This window comes from Alexandromys fortis, unplaced genomic scaffold (assembly GCF_014885135.2).
Source record: "Alexandromys fortis isolate MF-2015 unplaced genomic scaffold, M_Fortis_MF-2015_v1.1 scaffold_90, whole genome shotgun sequence".
NCBI lineage: Eukaryota > Metazoa > Chordata > Mammalia > Rodentia > Cricetidae > Alexandromys > Alexandromys fortis.
This window is the reverse complement of record NW_026067985.1, coordinates 5,661,161-5,683,839: the sequence shown is the minus strand read 5'-3', so window position 1 is coordinate 5,683,839 and position 22,679 is coordinate 5,661,161. Positions and strand designations below refer to the sequence as shown.

General features: G+C 37.8%; 1 protein-coding gene across 1 annotated transcript; it reads right to left on the bottom strand.

The window, feature by feature from the left end:
- Positions 1-10,508: 10,508 nt before the first annotated feature.
- On the bottom strand, positions 10,509-20,710 carry LOC126511728 (zinc finger protein 431-like). Its single transcript, XM_050159105.1, has 4 exons — positions 14,964-20,710; positions 13,970-14,096; positions 13,713-13,773; positions 10,509-12,619 (listed from the first exon to the last, which is right to left on the bottom strand). Exons 1-4 carry the CDS (start codon positions 14,976-14,978, stop codon positions 11,320-11,322), a joined length of 1,503 nt encoding a protein of 500 aa, XP_050015062.1. The 5' UTR covers positions 14,979-20,710; the 3' UTR covers positions 10,509-11,319.
- Positions 20,711-22,679: the final 1,969 nt, after the last annotated feature.

The window sequence follows — 22,679 nt, the reverse complement described above, 5'->3', positions numbered from 1 at the left end:
TTCCATGTGTTTGTGGATTTTCTGGAATTAGTATTGCTCTTGACTTCTAGTTTTAAAAGATGGTGATCTGATAATGTATATTGAGTTATTCCAATTTTCTTGTATTTGTTGAGGCTTGTTTTGTTACCGAGTATATGGTCAATTTTTGAGAAGGTTCCATGAGATGCTGAGAAGAAGGTGTATTCTTTTCTGTTTGGATATTCTATAGATGTCTGTTAAGTCCATTTGAATCACAAAACTTGTTAGTTCTCTTATTTCTGTTCATTTTTTGTCTGACTGACCTATCCAGTGGTGAGAGTGGAATGTTAAAGTCTCCCGCTATTGGTGTGTAGGATTTAATATATTATTTAAGCTTTAGAAGTGTTGCTTTTACATATAAGGGTCCCCTTGCATTTGGGGCATAGATGTTCAATATTGAGATTTCTTCTTGATGGATTTTTTCCTGTGACTAATATGAAATGACCTTCTTTGTCTCTTTTGACTGCTTTTAGCTTGAAGTCTATTTTGTTAGATGTTAATGACCAGTGATTGCTATCTCCTGTTAGTTTACTTTTCATTGTTTGTAATGTTAATTTGTATGTTTTTCTTGTTGGGATTTGCTGCTATGAGACCATCAATTGTCTGTGTTTTTGTTGGTGTAGCCAACTTCCTTGGGTGGGACTTTTCCTTCTAGTATTTTATGTAGGGCTGGGTTTGTAGCTAGGTATTGGTGAAATCTAGTTTTGTCATGAAATATCTTGTTTTGCCTTACTATGGTGATTTTAAGTTTTGCTGGGTATAGTAGTCTGGGCTGGCATCCATGGTCTCTTAATGTCAGCATAACACTTGACCATAACCTTATGGCTTTCATTATCTCCAATGAGAAGTCAGGTGTAATTCTGATAGGTCTACCTTTATATGTTACTTGGCCTTTTTCCTTTGCAGCTCTTAATATTCTTTCTTTACTTTGTATGTTTAGTGTTTTGATTATTTGGCAAGAGGACTTTTTTTAAATTCAGTCTATTTGGTGCTCTATAAACTTCTTGTATCTTCATAGGCATATCTTTTTTTTTAGGTTGGAACATTTTCTTCTATGATTTTGTTAAATATATTTTATGTGCTTTTGAGTTGAACTCCTTCTTCTATACCTATTCTTAGATTTTCTTTTCATGGTGTCCCATATTTCCTGGATATTTTGGTTAAGCTTTTGTTAGATTTAATGTTTTCTTTGACTACTAAGTCTATTTCCTCTATTGTATCTTCAGCACTTGAGATTCTCTCTTCCATCTCTTGTATTCTGCTGTTTATGCTTGCTTTTGTGGTTCCTGATTATTTCTTATGATTTCTGTTTCTATAATTCCCACAGCTTGTGTTTTCTTTATTGTATCTATTTCAGTTTTCAAGTCTTGAATAGTTTCTTTCATATGTTTGATTTCTTTTTCTTGGTTTCCCCTGAGGGATTTGCTGGTGTCTTCCAAATTTTGTTTGTCTTTTCCTCCATTTCTTTGAGGGAATTTCTCATTTCCTCTTTAAGAGTTTTAAACATTCTCTTGAAGTTATTTTTAGGTCATTTTCTTCTGCTTCATCTATATTGAACAACTTGGTTGTTCAAGTCTTGCTGTTGTAGGGTCTTTAGGTTTTACTGATATTGTGTTGCTATTTGTGGTGTAGCATGTGTTTTTACCTTTTCCTCTAATAGATGTGGTTTGGGCTGTCTGAGATTCTGTTGATTAATCTTTTAGGTGCTCCCAAAGAATCCAAAGCTCAGATGGTTGTTCCTCGTGGTACAGTCAGTGCCACCCATTGGTTACTCTGTGTTCCTGGAGATAGCTCAGTGCTCCTGTGGTTTTCTCTGCTCCCTTGGAGTTTATTGTCTCAGGCCTACTAGGTTGCTGGCTTTTACCTGTTTCTGTAAATTCTGATCTGGATCGCCTCCTGTAGATGTCCCTTGACTGGAGTTGGTCCTGCAAAGGTTTCTGGCTCTGGTCTACTGCATCAGAGTTCCCAGGCTCTGGTGCACCCGGAACAGCAGAGGACCTGGCTCAGGCTTACTCCCTCAGAGGTCCCAGACTCATGTTTGGACCCGCAGAGGTTCCAGGTTTCTGCCTATTGCCTTTGATGTCCCAGACCAATGCCCAGGCCCACAGAGGTCCTGGCTAAGGCCTACTCCCTCTGAGGTCTGAGACTCATGCCTGGCCTCACAGAGATCTCTTTTTCCTGCCTACCCCCTCAGAGGTTCCAGATGCACGCCTAGACTGGCAGAGGTCCTGGCTCAGGCCTAGTTCCTGGGAGGTCCTAGACTCATGCTCAGATCCACAGGGGTCCTGGCTTAGGTCTACTCCCTTGAAGGTCCCAGATTCACGTCAGAACTCTCAGCGGTCTCTGACTCTGGCTCACTTTCTCAGCGGTTACTCCCTAGTACCTGTTCCAGTGGAGATTGGTTACTCTGGATCTTGGACATAATTTTTATGGTATACATATTACCTTCGTGGACAGACATCCCATCCATCAATCTATCTTAACTGTTTAATAGATACATTCAACAGCATAAATTCTCTCAGACAGTGTCTCTTCACCCTCCATCACTGACTGGGTTTGGGCCATCAGATTGGTCGTGTCCTTCTCCAGAGTGCTGACTTTTCCTTTTAGCTGGTCATTATCAGTCTTAAAGTGCCTCATTCATGGCTCTGTTATCAAACCATTTTTAAAGGAGAAAATATGAAATACAAAGCTAATCCGTGGAATGAAATATAGGGATGTAGGATGAAAAATCACATAAACCTTGCATAATACCACACATCGTATAAGTTAAAAAGCTGTTGTCTTGCATTGATAAATTACTTGTTATGTTGACATTATATTGAATTGAAGTATGTGCAATAACTGTTACCGGCCAGCAGGTGTCACAGTTGTATCTGCGTGGTAGGAAAATCCTAGCCAAGGACTTTTCAAATTGGTTTTAATTCTTTAGATACTGAAAGATGTGCTTAAATTCGGATCAGTTATTGAAGTGATCAAAGTGATTTTGAGAGTTGGTGACCTGGATAAAGAGAAAATACAGAGCCTTCCACCAGTATAAATCACAGAGCCTGCACTCCACAGAGATCCTTCCATGGCCGGAGCGTGGGTACTGGAGGGACAGGAAGGCAGCAATGCCAACAGAGACATCCAGTGAATCCCACATCCCACCTGCACCTTTGCAACATGCCCAGGAAGCCAGCTCCAGAGCGGCTCTGGGATGCCACTGAGGTCAGAGATAGCTGTAGAGCCATGCACAAGGAGCACAAGGAGCTGGCTGGAGCTGCGCGGGTCCAAAAAAGTAGATGTAATAAAATTACTATGCTTTAATGGCACACACAGGTTGTGACCCTGTAATCGCTCCCGAGCAGCAGGTTAGAGGCCTCTGATGGGGAAATGGGTCTTCTGGCTGGTTGTAAATCATGGATGTCTCATTTGTTATTGGAATGTACCTTAATGGCTGATTAATCCTTGTGAACAAACATTTGCAACTCATCATACTAATTAATCTGACAGACATGATTAGCATACTATTTATCTTTGGGGTATTTGGGATTCAGTCCTCCCTTACTTAAATTCTACTTTGTGTGACTTTATGTCTCCTAAGAACCAGTAATCCTTATACCATTAATTCTATTATCAACTATACTTGTCTACATCACAGTTTAGTAGTGGAGCGCTACTCTACACAGGACTGTTTACAAGCTCCATAAAATTAACTACAGATGGATCCTAAACCTAAATGTTAAAAGTACAGAACTTCTGAAGATACTGGAGAGACCAATAGTCTCCAAGTTTGGCAAATTTGGTGATATCTCTCCACATGCGACAATATAAGCACTACAGGCACCACCATTTGAGGCTCCCAACACTCTGCTCTGTGCAGACACAGCCCAGGCAGTGAAGTTATTCAGAGGCTGCCAGCAGGAATCACTTAGAACTCCTTAGGATGAGGTAGAAACACACTAAACTCTGTGTCTGTCCACTGACTCCCACCCAGCCAGGGGAGGTCCCTCCACACCAGTCCTCAGTGATTTCTGAGGACTAGTTGCTCAGCTGGCCTTGACAACAGAGAAAGAAAGATTAATTTTGACAACCTGCATTGTTCTTCAGTACTCAAGGAGAAAATTTAATCAAAGACTAAGAGAATTGGTAACAACACAAGGGATAGCACTCCACAGACATTAGATATAAGTCTATATGAGATGTTATTTAGATAACAAATCTCACTAATATTTTCTTCTTGATAAAAGGGTGTTGTCCAGATGTGAGACATCAGACCTTGGCTCCTGGAACACCTTCCCACAGCAAAGAAGGACAGGACATTTATTGTTTTAACATTCAAGTCAAATGATGCTAAATACCTTTTTCTCTCTATTCAGAAGATACATGGGAAGGGAATCATGCTGACTTTGGGCTGAGAAAACAGCTATAAAAGGGTGTGAAAGTTGGTTATTGGTTCATCACTCTGGAGACCAACTGTAGAGGTTAAAGGGAAACATCTAATAGACGGGGACTATTGTGAGCTCATCAAGAATGTCTTATGAACTTTGGACATTTTAGTTCTTCCCAGACAAGAGTAAAGGAATCCTTTTCTGTCTACATCTGAGAGTTTGGTCTTTACAAGAGTCTCTCTGGAACGGTATCACAATACTGCCACCTGATACCCCAAATTCAACTGAAAGAAACCAGATCAGTCATTGCCCCAATCCCACAATGGTAGTTAGTGTTATCTCATCAGAGGGAGGTGGGATGAGAACTAGAGGTAGAAATTAAACAATTTAGGGTTAAAAATCCCTCATGGCTCCCTATTGGCTCCACCATGGCTCACAATCTACTTCCCACTGGTATTCCTGATTGCTAGGCTTGCCCAGAGTCCCTCAAAAGCTAGTATTACTCAGCTGGGCTGCAAGGCAGTAGCAGCTCCCCTACAGGATGAGCAGAAACCAATACTAAGCCAGCACAGCCCTTCCCAGCATTGCCATTCCACCCTAGGGGAAGACAGAACCCTAGTCTGGTAAATTTGCATTTAATAGAAAGTCTTCCAGTCTCCTGTTCCTCTTCCAAGATACAGGGTCCCTTGTGCATGTATTCCACTACAGAGTCACTGACCAGTGTAACCAACCCTTTTCTTCAGAGCTCAGAAGTCCTGAAGCCAAACATAGGTCATATTCAAATAGTAACTCTTGTGAAATCAAAATGAGGCCATGAATTAGAAAACAATGAAGTGTCTATGCAAGGGCTCATTGGCAAGAAAGAGATGATGGAAATGATGTAATTATAATCTACAAAATTTTTCTAAAAATTATTCATAAAAAAGCTTTATGATCATGTGCTCCAGAGACTAGGGATTTATATTAGAGAGCACAAAATATTAGTCACACATTTTATCTCAGGCTGTACATCTTAAATATGTAAAATAACAGTTCTTATAGGCAAGGTCATGCCATTTTATTCAGTTCTATTTTGGTCAAACTAGTGTAACTTTTAATTTGGTTTTATGATAAGTTCTGTTCTTTATCCAGATTGATTCCTTGCTCTGTGGATGCAAGAAATGGCTAGTCAGCACATTTAATAATCATCTAAAATTGATTACCTCACTACTTATTTCTAATGTGAGCTATGGTCTAAGGGGGGAAACTTTCATGCTCCTTCTTGCCCATCCCCTTCTGTGCTGGGACTACACTTGCTTTACAGTTTGTCAGTGAACTCAATTCTTACACGGATCCCTCTTCATTTGCAAGTTCACAATAAAATCCAGAGAAGCTGGAGGACACTCATTTACTCATCTATTTTCCTTCTCACTGAGCAGTTAAGGCCCAGTCTTGAAGCAGTTGCAGGACTAGCTTTCTGGGCAGCAGGACCAGGATTAGGTGTTCAAAGCAATTCTCAAATACATAGTGTGAGATAAGCCTAAGCTACAGAAGACAGAAATAAATAATCAACATCATTTGAGAAAAATGGAAAGAAATTCTTAATGACCTGGAAATAATATAGAATAGAAACAAATAGATTAGAACAGTGATGCATTTAAAGTCAATAAAATTTAAAAAGTGAAAAAGCAATTATCTTTTTAAAAAACATAAATATAATAAGTTATACTGACTTTGAAAGATAGAGAAAAACATTCCCTGGTAGAGAGACTGACATTAAAAAGGTATTACTTCACCATGCCCCTATGTGCAATGTCAGCTGCTGAGACCTGTGACCTGAAACACACAGCTACAGCTAATGGATATAATCATGACAGGCAGGATTGAACATATAGGAGAGTTCCCTTGTTAGAAAGTCAATATTTATTGACTCAAGCTAACCTTCCCGAATTATACAGCCCAAATCTAGCCTGCCTTCATTCTCATGATAGATTAACATATGCTGGGAAATTACAGAATCACTGATACTGTCACAATCAAGTCCTATTTCATAATGGTGACTCCAGGAGCTGTTTGCCTACCTATTATATATGCAATAAACTATTCCTCCTCTTCTGGTCTGAAGGTGGAAGCCATGCTCCACATACAAATCCTTTTCCTGTTCCTGAAATAGACAGTTGACTACATGTCTCAAATTTTTAATTTTAGAGCTCAGTGGTCATGTGTTCCTTAATCTAAGAATTTAGTTTAATTACAAGGACAACACCTTGGGGAGCAATGGTGTGGGATCAAGGCTACCTAATCCAACATAAAAATGTTTTTCTCAGAAACATTTTTCTACAATGCTGGAGGTACTGCTATTCTATACTTAATATGTCTTCCCAGTGATAAATCATTCACACACTTAAAGTTTAATAGACATAAATTCCTTTAATAAGAGTATGCATTCATGGTGGTTAATGCTAAAAGAGGAGACAACCTGGTCCAGATTTTGCACTCCACATACGCTGTTATCCTTAAGTCTTTTTTTAGGTTCAGGCCTGAGGTTATACATTGAACAGTGTAAATAGGGACAGGAGAATGCAAGTCTAGCCACGTGGGCAGATGGAGATTTACAGAACAAAACTACCTTTTAGATTATGCATTATGATCAAAATAAAATATATCACAATGTATGACTTAAAAGATAAATAGATCTTAATATACGATCTAAAAGATACATTTAAGATGTATTGATGCTACAATCCTCACACATACAAAGGACATAGAACACAAATTAAACAATGTTATGGGAAAGTCACCTATCCACACTGTGATTGTTCTTAAGTCAACAGCTATTCTGAGCCATTCTAACCTCAAAATAATCCTTCTTTTGCCTCCAAGAAAGCTGGCTCAGAGAAAGGCCACAGATGCTTCTTTGATGAACTGCCCTGACTGGTGTTTATTTCAAGTCTGTGACATTACTGTATAGAATCTTATTTTTTAAGTTTTATTTTATGTATATGGGTGTTTACCCACAGGTGTCTTTGTGCAGTACCTGCAGAAGCCAAATAAGTGAATCAGATCCCTTGGAACTGGAGTTGCAGGAGATGGTTAGCAACCATGGTTTTTGGCAATGTAACCTGTGCCCTCTGCAAAAACACTTAGTGTTCTTAATTGCTAAGCTATCTTGCAAGCTGCATTTTTATTTAAAATGTATTTCCAAAATTTTCCCTTCTAATTCCTTCCTTAAGTTTGTGTTAATAAGGACATGCAAATATATTAATAAAACCTGCTGGGTCCATTTCTGTTGGTTTTGTTATGGTTTCAGAATTGAACATGTTTCAGATACACAAATAGGGATCTCATCCCTGCCTGAGGCTAATTCACCCAATTGTAGGAGAATTTTAATCTTTATTGAGCAACATGAGTCTGACTCTTAAGTGGCCTAGGCTGACTTGAACAGAAAACATTACCAAGAATAATAATAAAAAAAAAACTTAGAATGGCAAATACCTCAGCTAACATTTGTTGATGCCACAGCTCTGAAGTTCTAGGGCTGCAAGAATGACTATGGGCACTGTCTTGAGCAAATCACAGGCTCCCTAGGTACAATGGGCCTCCCACCATACCCTACTGACAACTCTCATTTTGGATGACTTTGAAATCCTGAAATTTCTGCCTCCACTTTCTAAGTACCATGGTTACACATCTGTGCCACCATGCTTGACTTAGTTGGCTTTAACTCCACTTAATCATTCGTTAGAATGATGGGATGAGTAAGATGAGCAGTTACACTTAATTATATTAAAACTCCATCGATCTCCATGAGCCTGGGTTTCACCCATCTGTAGAATAAAGAGTACTGTGCTCTAGTCTCTTGATGAATTATAATACAAAGATAAAGAAAAACAATATTGCTCATAGTTGGAAGACAGTGGACCTTAAGGCAGGAAGGCTGCATTTGATGGGAGTCTTCTGTTACTTAGATCAACCAATCACACCTTAATGCTATTAATGACATGATCATGGGACTGAATAGAAGGTTCAGCACCTAAAACACTGGCTACTCACCTGCAGGGCCTGACTTTTGATTCCCAGCACCAAAATATAGCTTACAATTGTCAGTTACTCCAGTCACAGGGGATTAGACTGCATCTTCTGGTCACTACTGGTTCCAGGCATGCCATTGGTATACTCACTGGCAAAACTTATACACTTAAATTTTATTTTTTTCTAAGGTAATAGACACACAAAGAAAACCCTGTTTAACAATATGTAATCATATACATAGCAGTCTTTCCACCATTTGCATATCTAGGAGGCCAACTACTATTCCTTTTGTCTCCTATCACTTGAGGGTGAGGAAAGTCCCCTCTTGATGGTTGTCAAATTTAATGGATTTCTTTACCTCTCCATATTGTTACTCAGTTTCATTGTTAACAGAGTTCTCTTGATGTAAGATAAAAGCTTTTGTTGAAACCAGTCAGAGTCCAGCCAGATTATATTAGGAAAAGTTCCAAAATTTGAGATAAGATTGTATTTTTGGAATTTTTGACACAGGTTATGTCCAAAGAGCCATAGCTGCAATGGAATTTACTATGGGCACCAAGATGGCCACAGAATCAGAGATTGGCCCAACACAATTCTGCAAGTGCTGGGATTATAGCCATGTACCTCTAAATCCAGTTGAGGTATATGTTTTTTTTTTAAGATTTATTTATTATGTATACAACATTCTGCCTCGATGTATGCCCACATGCCAGAGGAGGGTGCCAGATCTCATTACAGATGGTTGAGCCACCATGTGGTTGCTGGGAATTGAACTCAGGACCTCTTGGAAGAGCAGCCAGTGCTCTTAACCTCTGAGCCATCTCTCTAGCCCCCGAGGTATGTTTTTAAATGACCTATCATTGAATCAGAGAATGAAAGGATAAAGTATAATTTAAAAGGGACCATCATTGTTATGATGAACAGTAATATTTCTTGAAATTCTATAGTTGAAATGTGCAACCATTTAATATGTGCTCAATAATTGGGTTTTCTTTGCTTTATTAACTTTGTCCATGTAAAAATGTTTGACCTGTGTTTGTATGTATACACCTGTGCCATGATGTGTATGTAGCACTGAGAAGACAACTTATAGGTGTCTATTATTTTCTTCCCCCATGTGAGTTTTGCTAATGAAACTTAGGGATTCATTTGACTACAATTGACCTCAATTGCACTTATTCAGGATTAAAAATTATTTATGTATGTAGGAATATGAACATACCACTGCCCAAGTTTAGAAATAAAAGAAAAAAAAAACCTTAGGAGCAATATGGATCACCCAGAGATAGAACACAGGTCATCAGGCTTATCAGCAACCAATTTTAATTAATGAGGCAATTCGTTGGCATTCAATCATGGTTTTGAGAAAGTGTTATAAACAAATGCTTAGTCCCCAGGATAAACAAATTAAAAAGATGTATGATCATATTAATATTCTCCTATGCAAAGAGTACTTATTCTTCAAATTATACCATGTTCCTCTATCCTTGTATGAAATTAAATTTACAATCAGAAAAGACAATAGTTTACTATTATAATTTTCCTAATAATCTTATTTGATCTCTAATCTTGAACAATGCAGAGATTGGCTGGATTTCATGCTTAGGGATTGGTAGATCTCAAGCTTAGGGATTAGTTGGTTTTGTGCTCAGTTGGTCAAGGGTAGAGTGTGTTTCATTGGCTCATGCTTCAGGGCCAAAGTGTGTTTTCACTGGCCCCTTAAAACCCTGTGAGTCTGGTTTCAGGGTCAGGTGTGTTTCTTTCATTGGCTCTGGATTGAGGATCAAAGTGTGTTTCCTTGTCTTGGTTTTAGAGTCAGGATGTGTTTCTTCAGCTCCAGTTCAGAGTCAAAATTATATATTTCAATGGTCAGGATGTGTTTCTTTACCTGGCCCATTTACTCTACACATAGGGCTTGATAAATTCACAAATTCATTTTACCATGAATTTGTAAGTACAAACAGTATAAAAAGACATCATAATGCTTGAAAAGATTGTTAACACTGTCAAATTTATTTCTACAGAAGAAATAGTCTTGTGTTGTAGGTGGAGGATTTTTGTTCATTCCTGGCTGCCCAGACCCAAAATAACCACACAGAGACTATATTAATTAAAACACTGCTTGGTCTATTAGCTCAGGATTCTTACGAACTAACTCTGACATCTTAAATTAACAAATTCTTATTATTTTGTATTTTACCACAAGACTTGTGATTTACCAGTAAGGTTCCCAGGTCATCTGTCTCCTTCAGCAGATACATGGAGTCTGACTCCACTTTTTTTTTTCCTCTATGCTTGGAATTCCTGCCTTGCTCTATTTTGCTGTGCCATAGACCCAAAGCAGCTTCTTTATTAAAGAATGGTAACAAAATACATTCACAGCATACAGAGGGAAATCCCAAATCATTATGTAGTTGATTGTAAGTGTTTTGGCTAAAGATCTTACCAAATACTTTATAATAAGAAGTCCTCAGTATCTTTTTCAGGTAGTCAATCTCTATTGTAATGTGCAAAGATTTTTAACAGATTGTTGCTCACAAAAGTTTTACTCCTATATAAAGTACAAAATTTTACCACACTGAATACATTCAAAGGGTTTCTCTGCAGTATGAATTTTTTCTCATGATTTAGACTATTCATACATGCAAATGCTTTACCACACTGATTACATTAACAGAGTTTATCTCCAGTGTGTGATCTTTTATGCATTTGAAGAGTACTGTGAAGTGCAAAGGCTTTACCACACTCATTACATTCATAGGATTTCTCTCTAGCATGTGTTAGTTCATGTCTTTGAAGATGACTATGATAAACAAAGCCTTTAGCACACTAATTACATACGTAATGTTTCTGTCCAATATGGGTTCTTTTGTTTTCAGAGATTACTGTGACATGCAAAGGCTTTTCCACATTGATTTTATTCGTAGGGTTTCTCTCCAGTATGTGTTCTCTCATGTGTTTGGAGACTACTGTGACATACAAAGGCTTTACCACACTGATTACATTTATAGGGCTTCTCTCCAGTATGGGTTCTTTTATGTCTCCGTAGATTACTGCGCCATGCAAAGGCTTTATCACATTGATTACATTCATAGGGTTTCTCTCCAGTATGGATTCTTTCATGACGTTGTAGATGACTGAGATGTGCAAAGGCTTTACCACACTGATTACATTCATAGGGTTTCTCTCCAGTATGGATTCTTTCATGACTTTGAAGATGACCATGCTGTGAAAAGGCTTTACCACATTGATTACATTCAAACGGTTTCTCTCCAGTATGACTTCTTTCATGACTTTGAAGATAACTGGGATATGAAAAGACCTTACCACACTGAATACATACATGGGATTTCTCTCCAGTATGTGTTCTTTTGTGTGCTTGGAGACTACTGTGACATATAAAGGCTTTACCACACTGATTACATTCATAGGGCTTCTCTCCAGTATGGGTTCTTTTATGTGTTTGGAGACTACTATGACATACAAAGGTTTTACCACACTGATTACATTCATAGGGTTTCTTTCCAGTGTGTCTTCTTTCATGACATTGAAGGTGACTGTGCTGTGCAAAGGCTTTACCACATTGATTACATTCATAGGGCTTCTCACCAGTATGTGATCTTTTATGTATTTGAAGAGTACTGGGAAGTGCGAAGACTTTACCACACTGATTACATTCATAGGGTTTCTCTCCAGTATGGGTTCTTTTATGTCTTTGTAGATTACTGTGATATGCAAAGGCTTTACCACATTGATTACATTCATAGGGCTTCTCTCCAGTTTGTCTTCTTTCATGACTTTGTAGGTGACTGTGCTGTGCAAAGGCTTTCCCACAGTGATTACATTCATAGGGTTTCTCTCCCGTATGGATTCTTTTATTTTTTTGAAGATTACTATGACATGCGAAGGCTTTACCACATTGATTAAATTCATAGGGTATCTCTCCAGTATGACTTCTTTCATGACTTTGAAGATGACTGTGCTGCACAAAGGCTTTACCCCACTGATTACATTCATAGGGTTTCTCTCCACTGTATGTTCTTTTATGCATTTGAAGATGACTGTGATGTGAAAAGGCTTTACCACACTCATTTCCTTCATAAGGTTTCAATCTAGTGTGTGTTTTTTCATGCCTGTGAAGATGACTGTCACATGCAAAGTCTTTAACACATTGAGTATATACAGAAGTTTTCTCTCCAGTTTGACTTTTTTCATGCCTACAATAATAATGGTACATGTGAAAGCATTACTACATTGTTGAATATTTTTATCTGTATACATTAATTTTACATCTTAGTCATATTTTAAAGAGGAATTATATGTTAAGGTTTTAGCACTATGTTTTTCCCTTTCATTAAGGCTTGCTTTTCATCTTTGAAGATTACTGATAACAGCCTTTCTTACATGGTTCACATTTACAGAATCTTTTTTTCTGTATGAGAAATTTCATGTATTTGAAGATAACTGAAAAATCTCAGAGCTTTACCACTCTTATTGCATTTATAAACTTTCCTATACTGTGAGTGAAATTTTATTTGTTGAGTGTACTAGGACAAACAGAAATATTTACACAGTCTGAGTACTCATGGTGCTTTTCTGAAATGTGACCTTGTTGATATGTTAACAATGAGGCTAGAAAACCAATTACTTGTATACCTGTACATCAAATTCAACAAGTATACTCAACATGGGGACTGCTACATATCTTCTGTTTGTTCTGAGGGAGAGGTATGTTCTATCTTTTCACATCCCTATGCTCATGTGGCTTGTATCCAGAGGAACATATGATATACTTAATAAAGGAAGAATAACAAATATAAGGCTTCCATATTGAGTTCACAGTTTGACTTTCTGTTCTCATAGACTTGTGCTATCTAGATTAAGGCCTCTCTACAACAGCTGCTCCTTGATTCATGAATCTAACTGCCCCCTCACTAAACTTAACACAATCACAAGTATATGTGTTAAACTACCCTTTCTATGGACTATTAGTGTAATACAGAGGCTTACAGATATACTTATCATTACTATGAGTAATATGAAATAAACTGACAATTTTACAGAATAGCTTTCATAATATCATGATTCAAATGGTAATATAGTTTAAGACATTGCTTCCTTGACTTCTTTTTTGAAAGAATGACTTACAAATGCAGTTCACCTATCTAAAATTAAGGTATATGATTTTGTGAGAAATTAATAATCATCAATTCATATTAATAATTTGCACTGTTCTTTTTGTGTAAAACATTTGGATACCTTACAAATTCTTCATAGGTACATTTGTATCACCTTATACATGAAAATTACCTTTCATGTCTTCTAGAACTTTGACAATGTTCATCAATATTATGGTCCTCCCAACTGTATCCTAAAATATATTGCCAGAAAAAAATGTTCGTTATATATTAAAAATTGTAAAAAATTTAGTTATAATTTGAAGTAAACCTTACAGAATCTTAATTTAATTACCCCATTCTTCTTTCTCAATCATATTACAAAACAGCATCATTAACCAATCAACAGTTGTCCCCTTATTTGAAACATGAAAGATAGTTCAGTCTTACCTATAGTAATGAGGTTTCTGTAGGTCTCTAGCATTACATCTTTGTAGAGACTCTTCTGTGAAGGATCCAGTAAAGTCCACTCTTCCCAAGTGAAGTTGATATGCACATCATCATAGGTCACTGCATTCTAAAATATCCCATACATGTGTACAACAGAAAGCATGATTTTGACAACATTATAAATGTATACTTCTTTGACAGTATAGTCATAGAATTCTGGTGCTCCCCATACTTATTCCATGACATAGACATCATAATTTAATCAACAAGTCACTTTAGAAGCAAACTGAATAGGAGATTCACCTCGGTCATTTCTGAACCCTTTGAACAGGATAGCACCTTGGAAGAGAAATGCCTACTACCCAACAATGAAAGATGCATAAACAGATCAACAGTACAGAGTATAGATAAGAGAAATTGTATGAATGATTAATTCCTAACTACAAAAAAGAAAACATAAGATAAAAAAAGCCAGATTATTGAATCAGTCCTCTAATCCTTGTACTCAGAAGGCAGAGGCATGTATATCTATCTGCCTCTGAGTTCAATACCAGCCCAATCCATGCAATCACTTCTAGGACAGCCAGAAATACATATTAAATACCTGTTTTACATGAAAAATATCAAACATAAAAGATAGAAATAACTCATAGGTTTTTGCTGAAGTTTCTACAAAGAGTTATGCTTTAACTTCAACTCTTTATTCATCTACCAGAAACCTGAAGAGCCCCAATCTAAACTGCAACATAAATAAGATTTGACTAAAAGGCACTGTGTGTTTTAAAAGTTACAGATGGACAAATGTAAACAATAGTAATTAATATGCTGATTACAAATAACACAGAGCAGGAAAGATGGATCAACAGTAAATAGTCCTCCTGGTCTTGTATACAGGTGGGCTCAAGGACTTACACGTGGGATCATAAACCCTAAACTTGGAACAATGGATAGTTATAACACCATCTTTTGATCAGTGTAAAGACCAGGTACTCACATGGTGTATATCCATGCATTCAAGTAAAATACTTAAAGGTAGGCAGAGTAGACAGAACTGAATTCTGGAATGAAGAAAGCAGAGTCAGAGAGAATCGCCATGGAGCTGTCAATATCAGACACACTGCATCTTTCCTGCTAAGCCACAACCTTGTGGTGATACACAGATTACTAGAAATGGGTTAAATCAAGATGTGAGAGTTAACCAATAAGAGGCTAGAGATAATGGGCCAGGTAGTGTTTAAATTAATAGTTTCTGTGTGATTATTTCAGGTGTAAACTAGCTGGGACAACAAGCAATCCCATCCTTGTCACCAAGGAGGGAACAAAGGGCCACCCTCCTCCTACTACAAAAATATTCTTTTTTAAAATAAAAATTCAGAACAAACAAAACAGGCAGGAAGAAGGTTATGTACCTGTAATCCAATGACTCAGAACGCACAGGTAGTATTAATGTCATGAATACATGCCATTCTGGGAAACATAATGAAACCCTCTATCAAATTTTAAAATTCAAGATATAGGTGTAACTCACTACAACACCATATGCTTGATAGGAACAAAACCATCATACAACAATATAAAAACAAAAAGCCAGGAATGTTGGACTACCTTTAATCCCAGCACTTGGGAGTCAGAATTAAAGGATCTTTGAGTTTGAACTCAGCCTAGTATATAGAGCTACTTTCAGGATAGCTAGGGCTACACAGACAAACCTTGAATTCAAAAATAAGCAAACAAAAATGAAAATTGTAGGCTACCAAACTGTTTTGGCACTGAATAGCAGTTAATTCTACTGACTCTTACGTGATTTAGTGACAGAGTTTATGATGGTGGGGAAGTTATGACAGCAAAAGAAGAAAGCTGACCAATTAGTTTCAACCACAACACAGCAGGCACAAAGAACAGAAAATGGGTTGAGGCTATAGAAACTCATATCACATGTCCAATGAAGAAATTCATCGAGAAAGGCTCCTCCTCCTATTGATTTCACAAACAATCAAATGAAATTTGCCAAGAAGAGGCACATGCTCAAATCCATCTTTCTATCTGGGGAGTTTTTTATTCAACCACTTACATTCTGACTCAGATCACTATAGGCTCATGGTCACCAATGAAGAAAATGCATTTAGTCACTTCAATGATACTCATAATCTGCAACAGGCCGTATACTGTTGAAATGTTCAAAGTCTCTTCTGACACTCAAGACAATCTCTTGACAGTGACATCTTGTAAAATCAGAAAACAAGTTACATCTTTTCAACATACAATGGTACAGAATATCTTTTACACTCCAAAACAGAGAAATGGAGACATAGTGAGGGAAGATTGAACCAAGGCAAGACTGAAGCATAGCAGGACAAACATCAAATCCTGTAGCTCTGTCTCAGATGCACAGGGCTTCAGTTTCAAAGGGCAAAAATGGCCCTATCCCTGCATCTTCTCATACATTTCTCTCTTTGGTTACTTCCATTCCCTATATTCAGTTAGTTCTCCATAGAAGATGTCTTAAAGTTTAGGCATATCAATATCTTGTGATATCAAAATGCAACCTAGGCTGTATCAAAATACAACCCTTGCTGTTGTAGAATATTATTGTAAGATGTGTCATATTTGTTTATATTGTGAAACATTTGTTCCAATGATGCAAAGATGTGTTGCATTCTTTTATGTTGCATTTGTTTAATTCTGTGAAAGTGTGATACTTAGTGGGTCTAAAATACCTGATTTGCCTAATAATAAACTGACCAGTCAATAGCTTGACAGGGAAGAATAGAAAGGGCTCATAGGCAGAGAGAATAAATGGGAGAAATCCTGGGGGGAAAAAGGAAGGATAAAAAAGGAGAGGAAAACAGGAGCCAGCAACCCAGCTATACAGCAAGCCACAGAGTAAGAAGAAAGGTATACAGAATAAAGATAAAAGTCCAGAGGCAAAAGGTAGAATGGAACAATTAGTTAAGAAAAGCTGGGTAGAAACAAGAAAAGCTAAGGCCAGGAATATCTAAGAATTAATAAGCCCCAGTGTGTGTCATTTATTTGAGAGCTGGGTGGCAGGTCAAAAAAAAGAGTAAAAACAAGAGGTTTTATCCTCACAGCTTCATGAAGTGAACTCTCACAGTCTCTTTGCTGGAAGCAAAGACCTGTATTTTGAGATCTGCATTTTGTTTACAGCCATCTTAAGCTCACAAATTAAGAAAAATATTTACCTCTATCCCCTCTGCAGGGTCTAGGAAATCAACTGGTGTCTTATCTCCTAGCAGAGACCTGAAGGAACCAGGCTCCGGAACTCATTAGCATTTTCCTTTGTTAGTCAACAATCACAGACCCTCAGTATTTACTTATCAGCTGGGGATGTTTTTGGACCTGAATTCCAGCAGACTTGAGCTTCCCGACACACTTCCCTTCCCCCTGACACCTCCCCCGCCCCCTTGCCTGTTTGCTATATAACAGCTTCTGAGGAAATAATAAACTAGACAGCTTGATCAGAAATCCCATTTTGCCATCATTTCTCATGTCTCTTGTCTCCTTTCATTCCTCTCCACTAGGTTTATCAGGGACCCCCGTTTGTATCCTGCAGGTCGGGATATCTCTTCACTGGGTTTCTGACTCTGTCAAACATGGATGCCTGCAACAATGCTGAACTGTAACCACAAACTAAATTGTGATTCTTTCTTATTTCCAGGACCAGTACATGATGAGTGATCCTGAAAAGTTTAACTTCTTAATTGGGATAGACACTAACACACTTGGACCACATGTGTAGCAGATTTTGTATGAAGTTGCTTTCTGGAACTAGAAATCATTTTGCTTACCCCTTCCATAAGTTGAATGTTTATGTGAATGGAGTCTTACCCTTAGAGCACCTTGCTAGGCTTCCATTCCATAGCAAGGACCTTCTCTATAATGGATAAAATCCTTGAAAATCTATGCCTGTTCCAGTAATTGACTGCCATAAGAAACTGCCTTTTTATTTTCATTTATTTCTGCCCCACTTGGTTTTTTTTTTTTTTTTTCCACCTTTGGCTTGAATGAATCATCAGTAATAACGATCCACCACATTCAATATTCCATTTCAGGACTTAGCTCATTATTTTTTTTAGTTCTGCTTTACTAAATTTCCAGGCAGAAAAAGAAAGATTTTGGAGTCAAAATATCACACAAATGACCTCTAGCTTAATCAATTTCAATTGAAATTCGATGATTTCAATCTCCACTTTCTGTCATTTCTTTTATCATTTCCATCTTTCTGATTCTACAAGAACAGCTGATTTCGTTCTGTGTACTATTTTCTATGTTTTTTTTTACCACCTAAAGTCTTGATATATTCTATACTCTTCCAAGAGACATCATTCCCAGGTTCTGCCTAACAACAATATTACTTTTGGTTTTCCATTTTTTGTTCTAACTTTCATTTATGTTTCTCTAAGTCCTCTAACCAAAAGCAGCTCAGGCAATGAGTGGGGGTAATTTGGCTTCATCAGTTTTGGAGCTTAGGATAGAAAATAAAGCTAATAGTTGAAGGCAAAAATGCATGGACAAAGATTGTTTCAAGTCTTTTTTCTCTTGCCTAGTCACTGATTGGTGCCTTTTGTATCCCAAGCCCACTTTCTTAGGGATATTGCCACCCTCAGTGGAGGAGCCTTCCCACACCAATCATCAATCAACACAATCTCTCCCAGATATAGCAGTTTATGGCTTTTATGAACAATGCCACTATGAACACAGTTGAGCAAATGAAATGTCCTTGTGGTAGTATCTTTTGGGTATATGATATAGGTGGGTCATGAGGTAGATTGACTCCCAATTTCCTGAGGACTACATATTGATTTCCACATTGGCTGTAAAAGTTTGCACTTGCAACAGCAATGAATCCCCTTGCTATATGTCCTTGCTAGCATTAGCTGTCACTTGTGTTATGGATCTTAACAATTCTAAGAGTTGTCAGACGGAATCTCAAAGTAGTTTTGATATTCATTTCTCTGATGGCTAAGGATGTTGAACATGTCTTCAAGGGTTTCTCAGTCACTTTAGATTCCTTTACTGGGAATTCTATTTAGAGGTGTTCCCCATTATAATTGGATTATTTGGTTTGTTGTTTAGTTTCTTGAGTTCTTTAATATCCTAGGTGATAAAACACAGAATCACATAGATAAACACGGCATGTATTCACTTATAGGTGGATATTACCAGTTAAGTAAAGTATAATCACAGTACTCACAGTCTATCACAGTACAATCCATAGACACAGAAAAGCTAAATAACAAGAACAGCTCTAGGGGAGATGCATGGATCTCCCTGGTAAGCAGAAATAAATAGATCCTGTGGGTGTACTGGAGGCAGATGGGGATGGGAACAGGAAGGATCAGGTGAGTGAAGAAGGGACAGGTGGGGAGAAGACAGGGAGAGATGACTGGAATAGGGGAGCTTTTAACAGGGGATGTGGAAACAGTGCAGTGAAAACTTTCTGGAGACTATAAAGGTGACCTTAGTGAGGACTCCTAGTACTCAAGAATATGGAGGCTGAACTAGCCATCTTCTGTAACCACATAAGGCTCCCAGTGGAACTGGAACACCAAGCCAGCCACAAAATATTCAACCCACACTTGTAATACTGGCAAGATATGCTGGTACACTGATGGCTCAGCGCTTTCTTAGTAGCCAATAAATGACTGGTTTAACTTGAAGCCCATGCTGTGAGAAGAAGCTCATAACTGACACTGCCTAGATGGCCAGAAACCAGAACTTGAATAGCTCAGAGAACAGGGGTAGAACCAAATACAGTTGACCAAGAAAAAATATCAATGAAATATTCATAACTAGTTTCTGCTATAATTATATATTGGTGCCTGGCCTACTTGTAATTAAAGAGGCTTCTTCCAGGGGCTGATAGGATCCTAAGCAGAGATCCCTACCCAAACATTAGCTTGAGCTCTAGGAAGCTTGTAGAAGGAGGGTGTGAGTATTATAGCATTCAGTGGTTGAAGAAATCAGGAGAACATGGCCCATACAAGCAACTAAGTAGGCATATAGTGGCTCAAAGAAACTGATGAAGCAATTACAGAGTCTTCATGGCTGCATACATGCTATGGTTGTTTAGTTTGGGATATTTGTGAATCTCCTAACTGTAGGAGTCATGGTGTCTCTGACTCTTGCCTGCTCTTGGGACCCTTTTCCTTCTATTGCATTGCCTTGTCTAGCCTTGAAATAAGAGTTTGTGCCTAGTCTTATTGCACCTGGGTATGATGTATTTGATATCCCTGGGAGTCTTTTTTTTTTAAGGGAAAAAGAAGCAGTGGAGCTGGGGCAATGGAGATTTTCTGGGGGAGGGACTGGAAGGAGTAGAGGAAGGGAATGATTCCATCATGATATATAGTATGAGAGAAGAATACAAAGAAAAATGAAAATGCATTTAGTATAAGTTCAAGGATCCTTATAATCTGTAGCAGCCCAAACATTGCAAATGTCCATAGTCTCTTTTAACATTTAATACAGTCTCTTGACTGTCACATGCTGTAAAATCAAGAAACAAATTAAAGATCTAAAATATATAATGTCAGAAGACATATTCCCATTCAGAAAAAAAAGAAATATGACTGTGTTACAGCTCCCAATTTAGGCAGACTAATGTGCCTGTCATACCAGTCAGAAGAAGAGATAGGTAGACCACCAGTCCATGCAATTTCTACACTCCCTTCATTTCCATAGACATAACCCTCCAACCACCCTACAGCTGCTACCTCTAAATCCATTTACCCACCCCTATATCAGATGCATAGCCTCTGCTCAAGTGCAGGCCACATCAGCCAAAAAAAAAAAAAAAAAAAAAAAAAAAAAAAAAAAAAAAAAAAAAAAAAAAAAAAAAAAAAAAAAAAAAAAAAAAAAAAAAAAAACTCAAACACACACACACACACACCATATAGAAAAACTGTGTACCTTCTTTATTCTTTCAATAATCCCACAACACTATGCCCAATCCCATCTTTGTATTGTAGCCTCCAATTTGTTTGGAGACCCATACACTACCTGCAAGAAGTCTATGTAGGCCACCTTCCAACTGACCTTCCTCATTCTCTAAGTCTCCCCTCAACACTATCCCCAAGTTTCCTACCCTCTCCCCATTTTTCAGCCCCAAACATGGGTAGATACTCATGCTGGAGCCAAGGCCACACCTTCTCTAAGATTTCCAGCCCCAACTTAGGATAAGACCCCTGTTCAACCATAGGCCACATAAATCAGAAAACTAGAGAGCAAGGAACAAAACACCCATGCAACAAAGACAAACTGAGAAATTGGCACCTAGACCCACAAATACCTCAAACCCAAATACTGGACACAAGCATAAATACAGCCAACAACAGCCAGAGCAATAAGTCACTACCATATTCCAGCTATGCTACTACTGCAAGCCCTGAATATTCTAACACAGTTCAAGCACAATTAAGTTAAGACAACTTTATAAAGATGACAGAACTCCTTAAAGAGGAAGTAAATGAATCCCTTAAAGAAAACAGAGAAAGGATAAATGAAGTATTGGAGAAAATTAAAGAAAAAAAAACCCTTAAAGAAAGCCAAAAAATAAATGAAGAAACAGTTGACAGAAATGAATCAATCTATTCAAGACATGAAAATAGAAATAAGAGTAATTAAAAAGTGCAGACTGAAGGAATTATGAAAATGAAAATCTAGGTAATCGAATAAGACCTGCAGAGACAAGTTTCACCAAAATACAACACATTGAGCAGAGAATTTCAGACTTTAAAGGCATGATCAAAGAAATAGGTAGATTGATCAAAGAAAATGATAAACCTAAAATTTCCTGAAAAATAACATCCAGGAAATCTGGAACACTATGAAAAGACCAAACCTAAGAATAATAGGAATTGAAGGAGAAGAATCTCACACCAAAGGCCAGGAAAAAATTTTCCAAAACATTCATAGTCAAAATCTTTCCTAACTAAAAGGACACAGAAGAATACAGGCCACAGAACCAACTAAGTAGGGCTTGCAGGGGCTCACAGAGACTGAAATAGCAATCATGGAGCTTGCAAGAGTTTGCACCAAATCCTCTGCATATATGTCATCATTGTGTAGCTTGGTGTTTTTGTGCAACTCCTAACAGTGGGAGTGGGGGGGGTTTCTCTGACTCCTTTGCCTGCTCTTGGAATATATTCCTCCTACTAGGTTGCCTCCTCCAAGCCTTTGATATGAGGATTTGTGCCTAGTCTTATTGCAATTTGCTATCCATGGTTTTAATAATATCCCTAGAATATCTGTTCTAGTCTGAAGGGAAATAGAGACTAATTGGATCTGGTGAAGAAGGGAGTAGTGGAGAGGACTGAGAGTAATGGTGGGAGGGGAAACTGCAGTTAAAATTGTAAGAGAAGTGATGTGAGCCGTCCTCTGTATATGTGTTGCTTTTATTGGTTAATGAGTAAAGCTGCTTTGGATTATGGCAAGGCAGAATATAGTCAGGCTGAAAGAGATATACAGAGAGAGTAGGCAGAGCCTAATAGATGCTATGTAGCTGCAAAAGCAGAAAGACCACCCAGAACTTTACCAGTAGGATGTGGTGACACACAGATTAAGAAATGGGTTAATTTAAGATAAAAAAAAAAAAACTAGTTAATGAGAAGCCTGAGCTAATAGACCAAAAAGTGCTATAATTAATATAGTTTCTGTGTGATTATTTGGGTCTGGGTGCCTGGGAAATGAGCAA

Bases quoted from the DNA above. Each gene is read 5' to 3' on its own strand.
- LOC126511728 (XM_050159105.1), bottom strand. The intron at 13,774-13,969 runs GTAAGACTGAAC...AATATATTTTAG, and splicing joins CAGAAACCTCATTACTATAG to GATACAGTTGGGAGGACCAT. The intron at 12,620-13,712 runs GTAATTTTCATG...TTATTATTGTAG, and splicing joins AGTTCTAGAAGACATGAAAG to GCATGAAAAAAGTCAAACTG.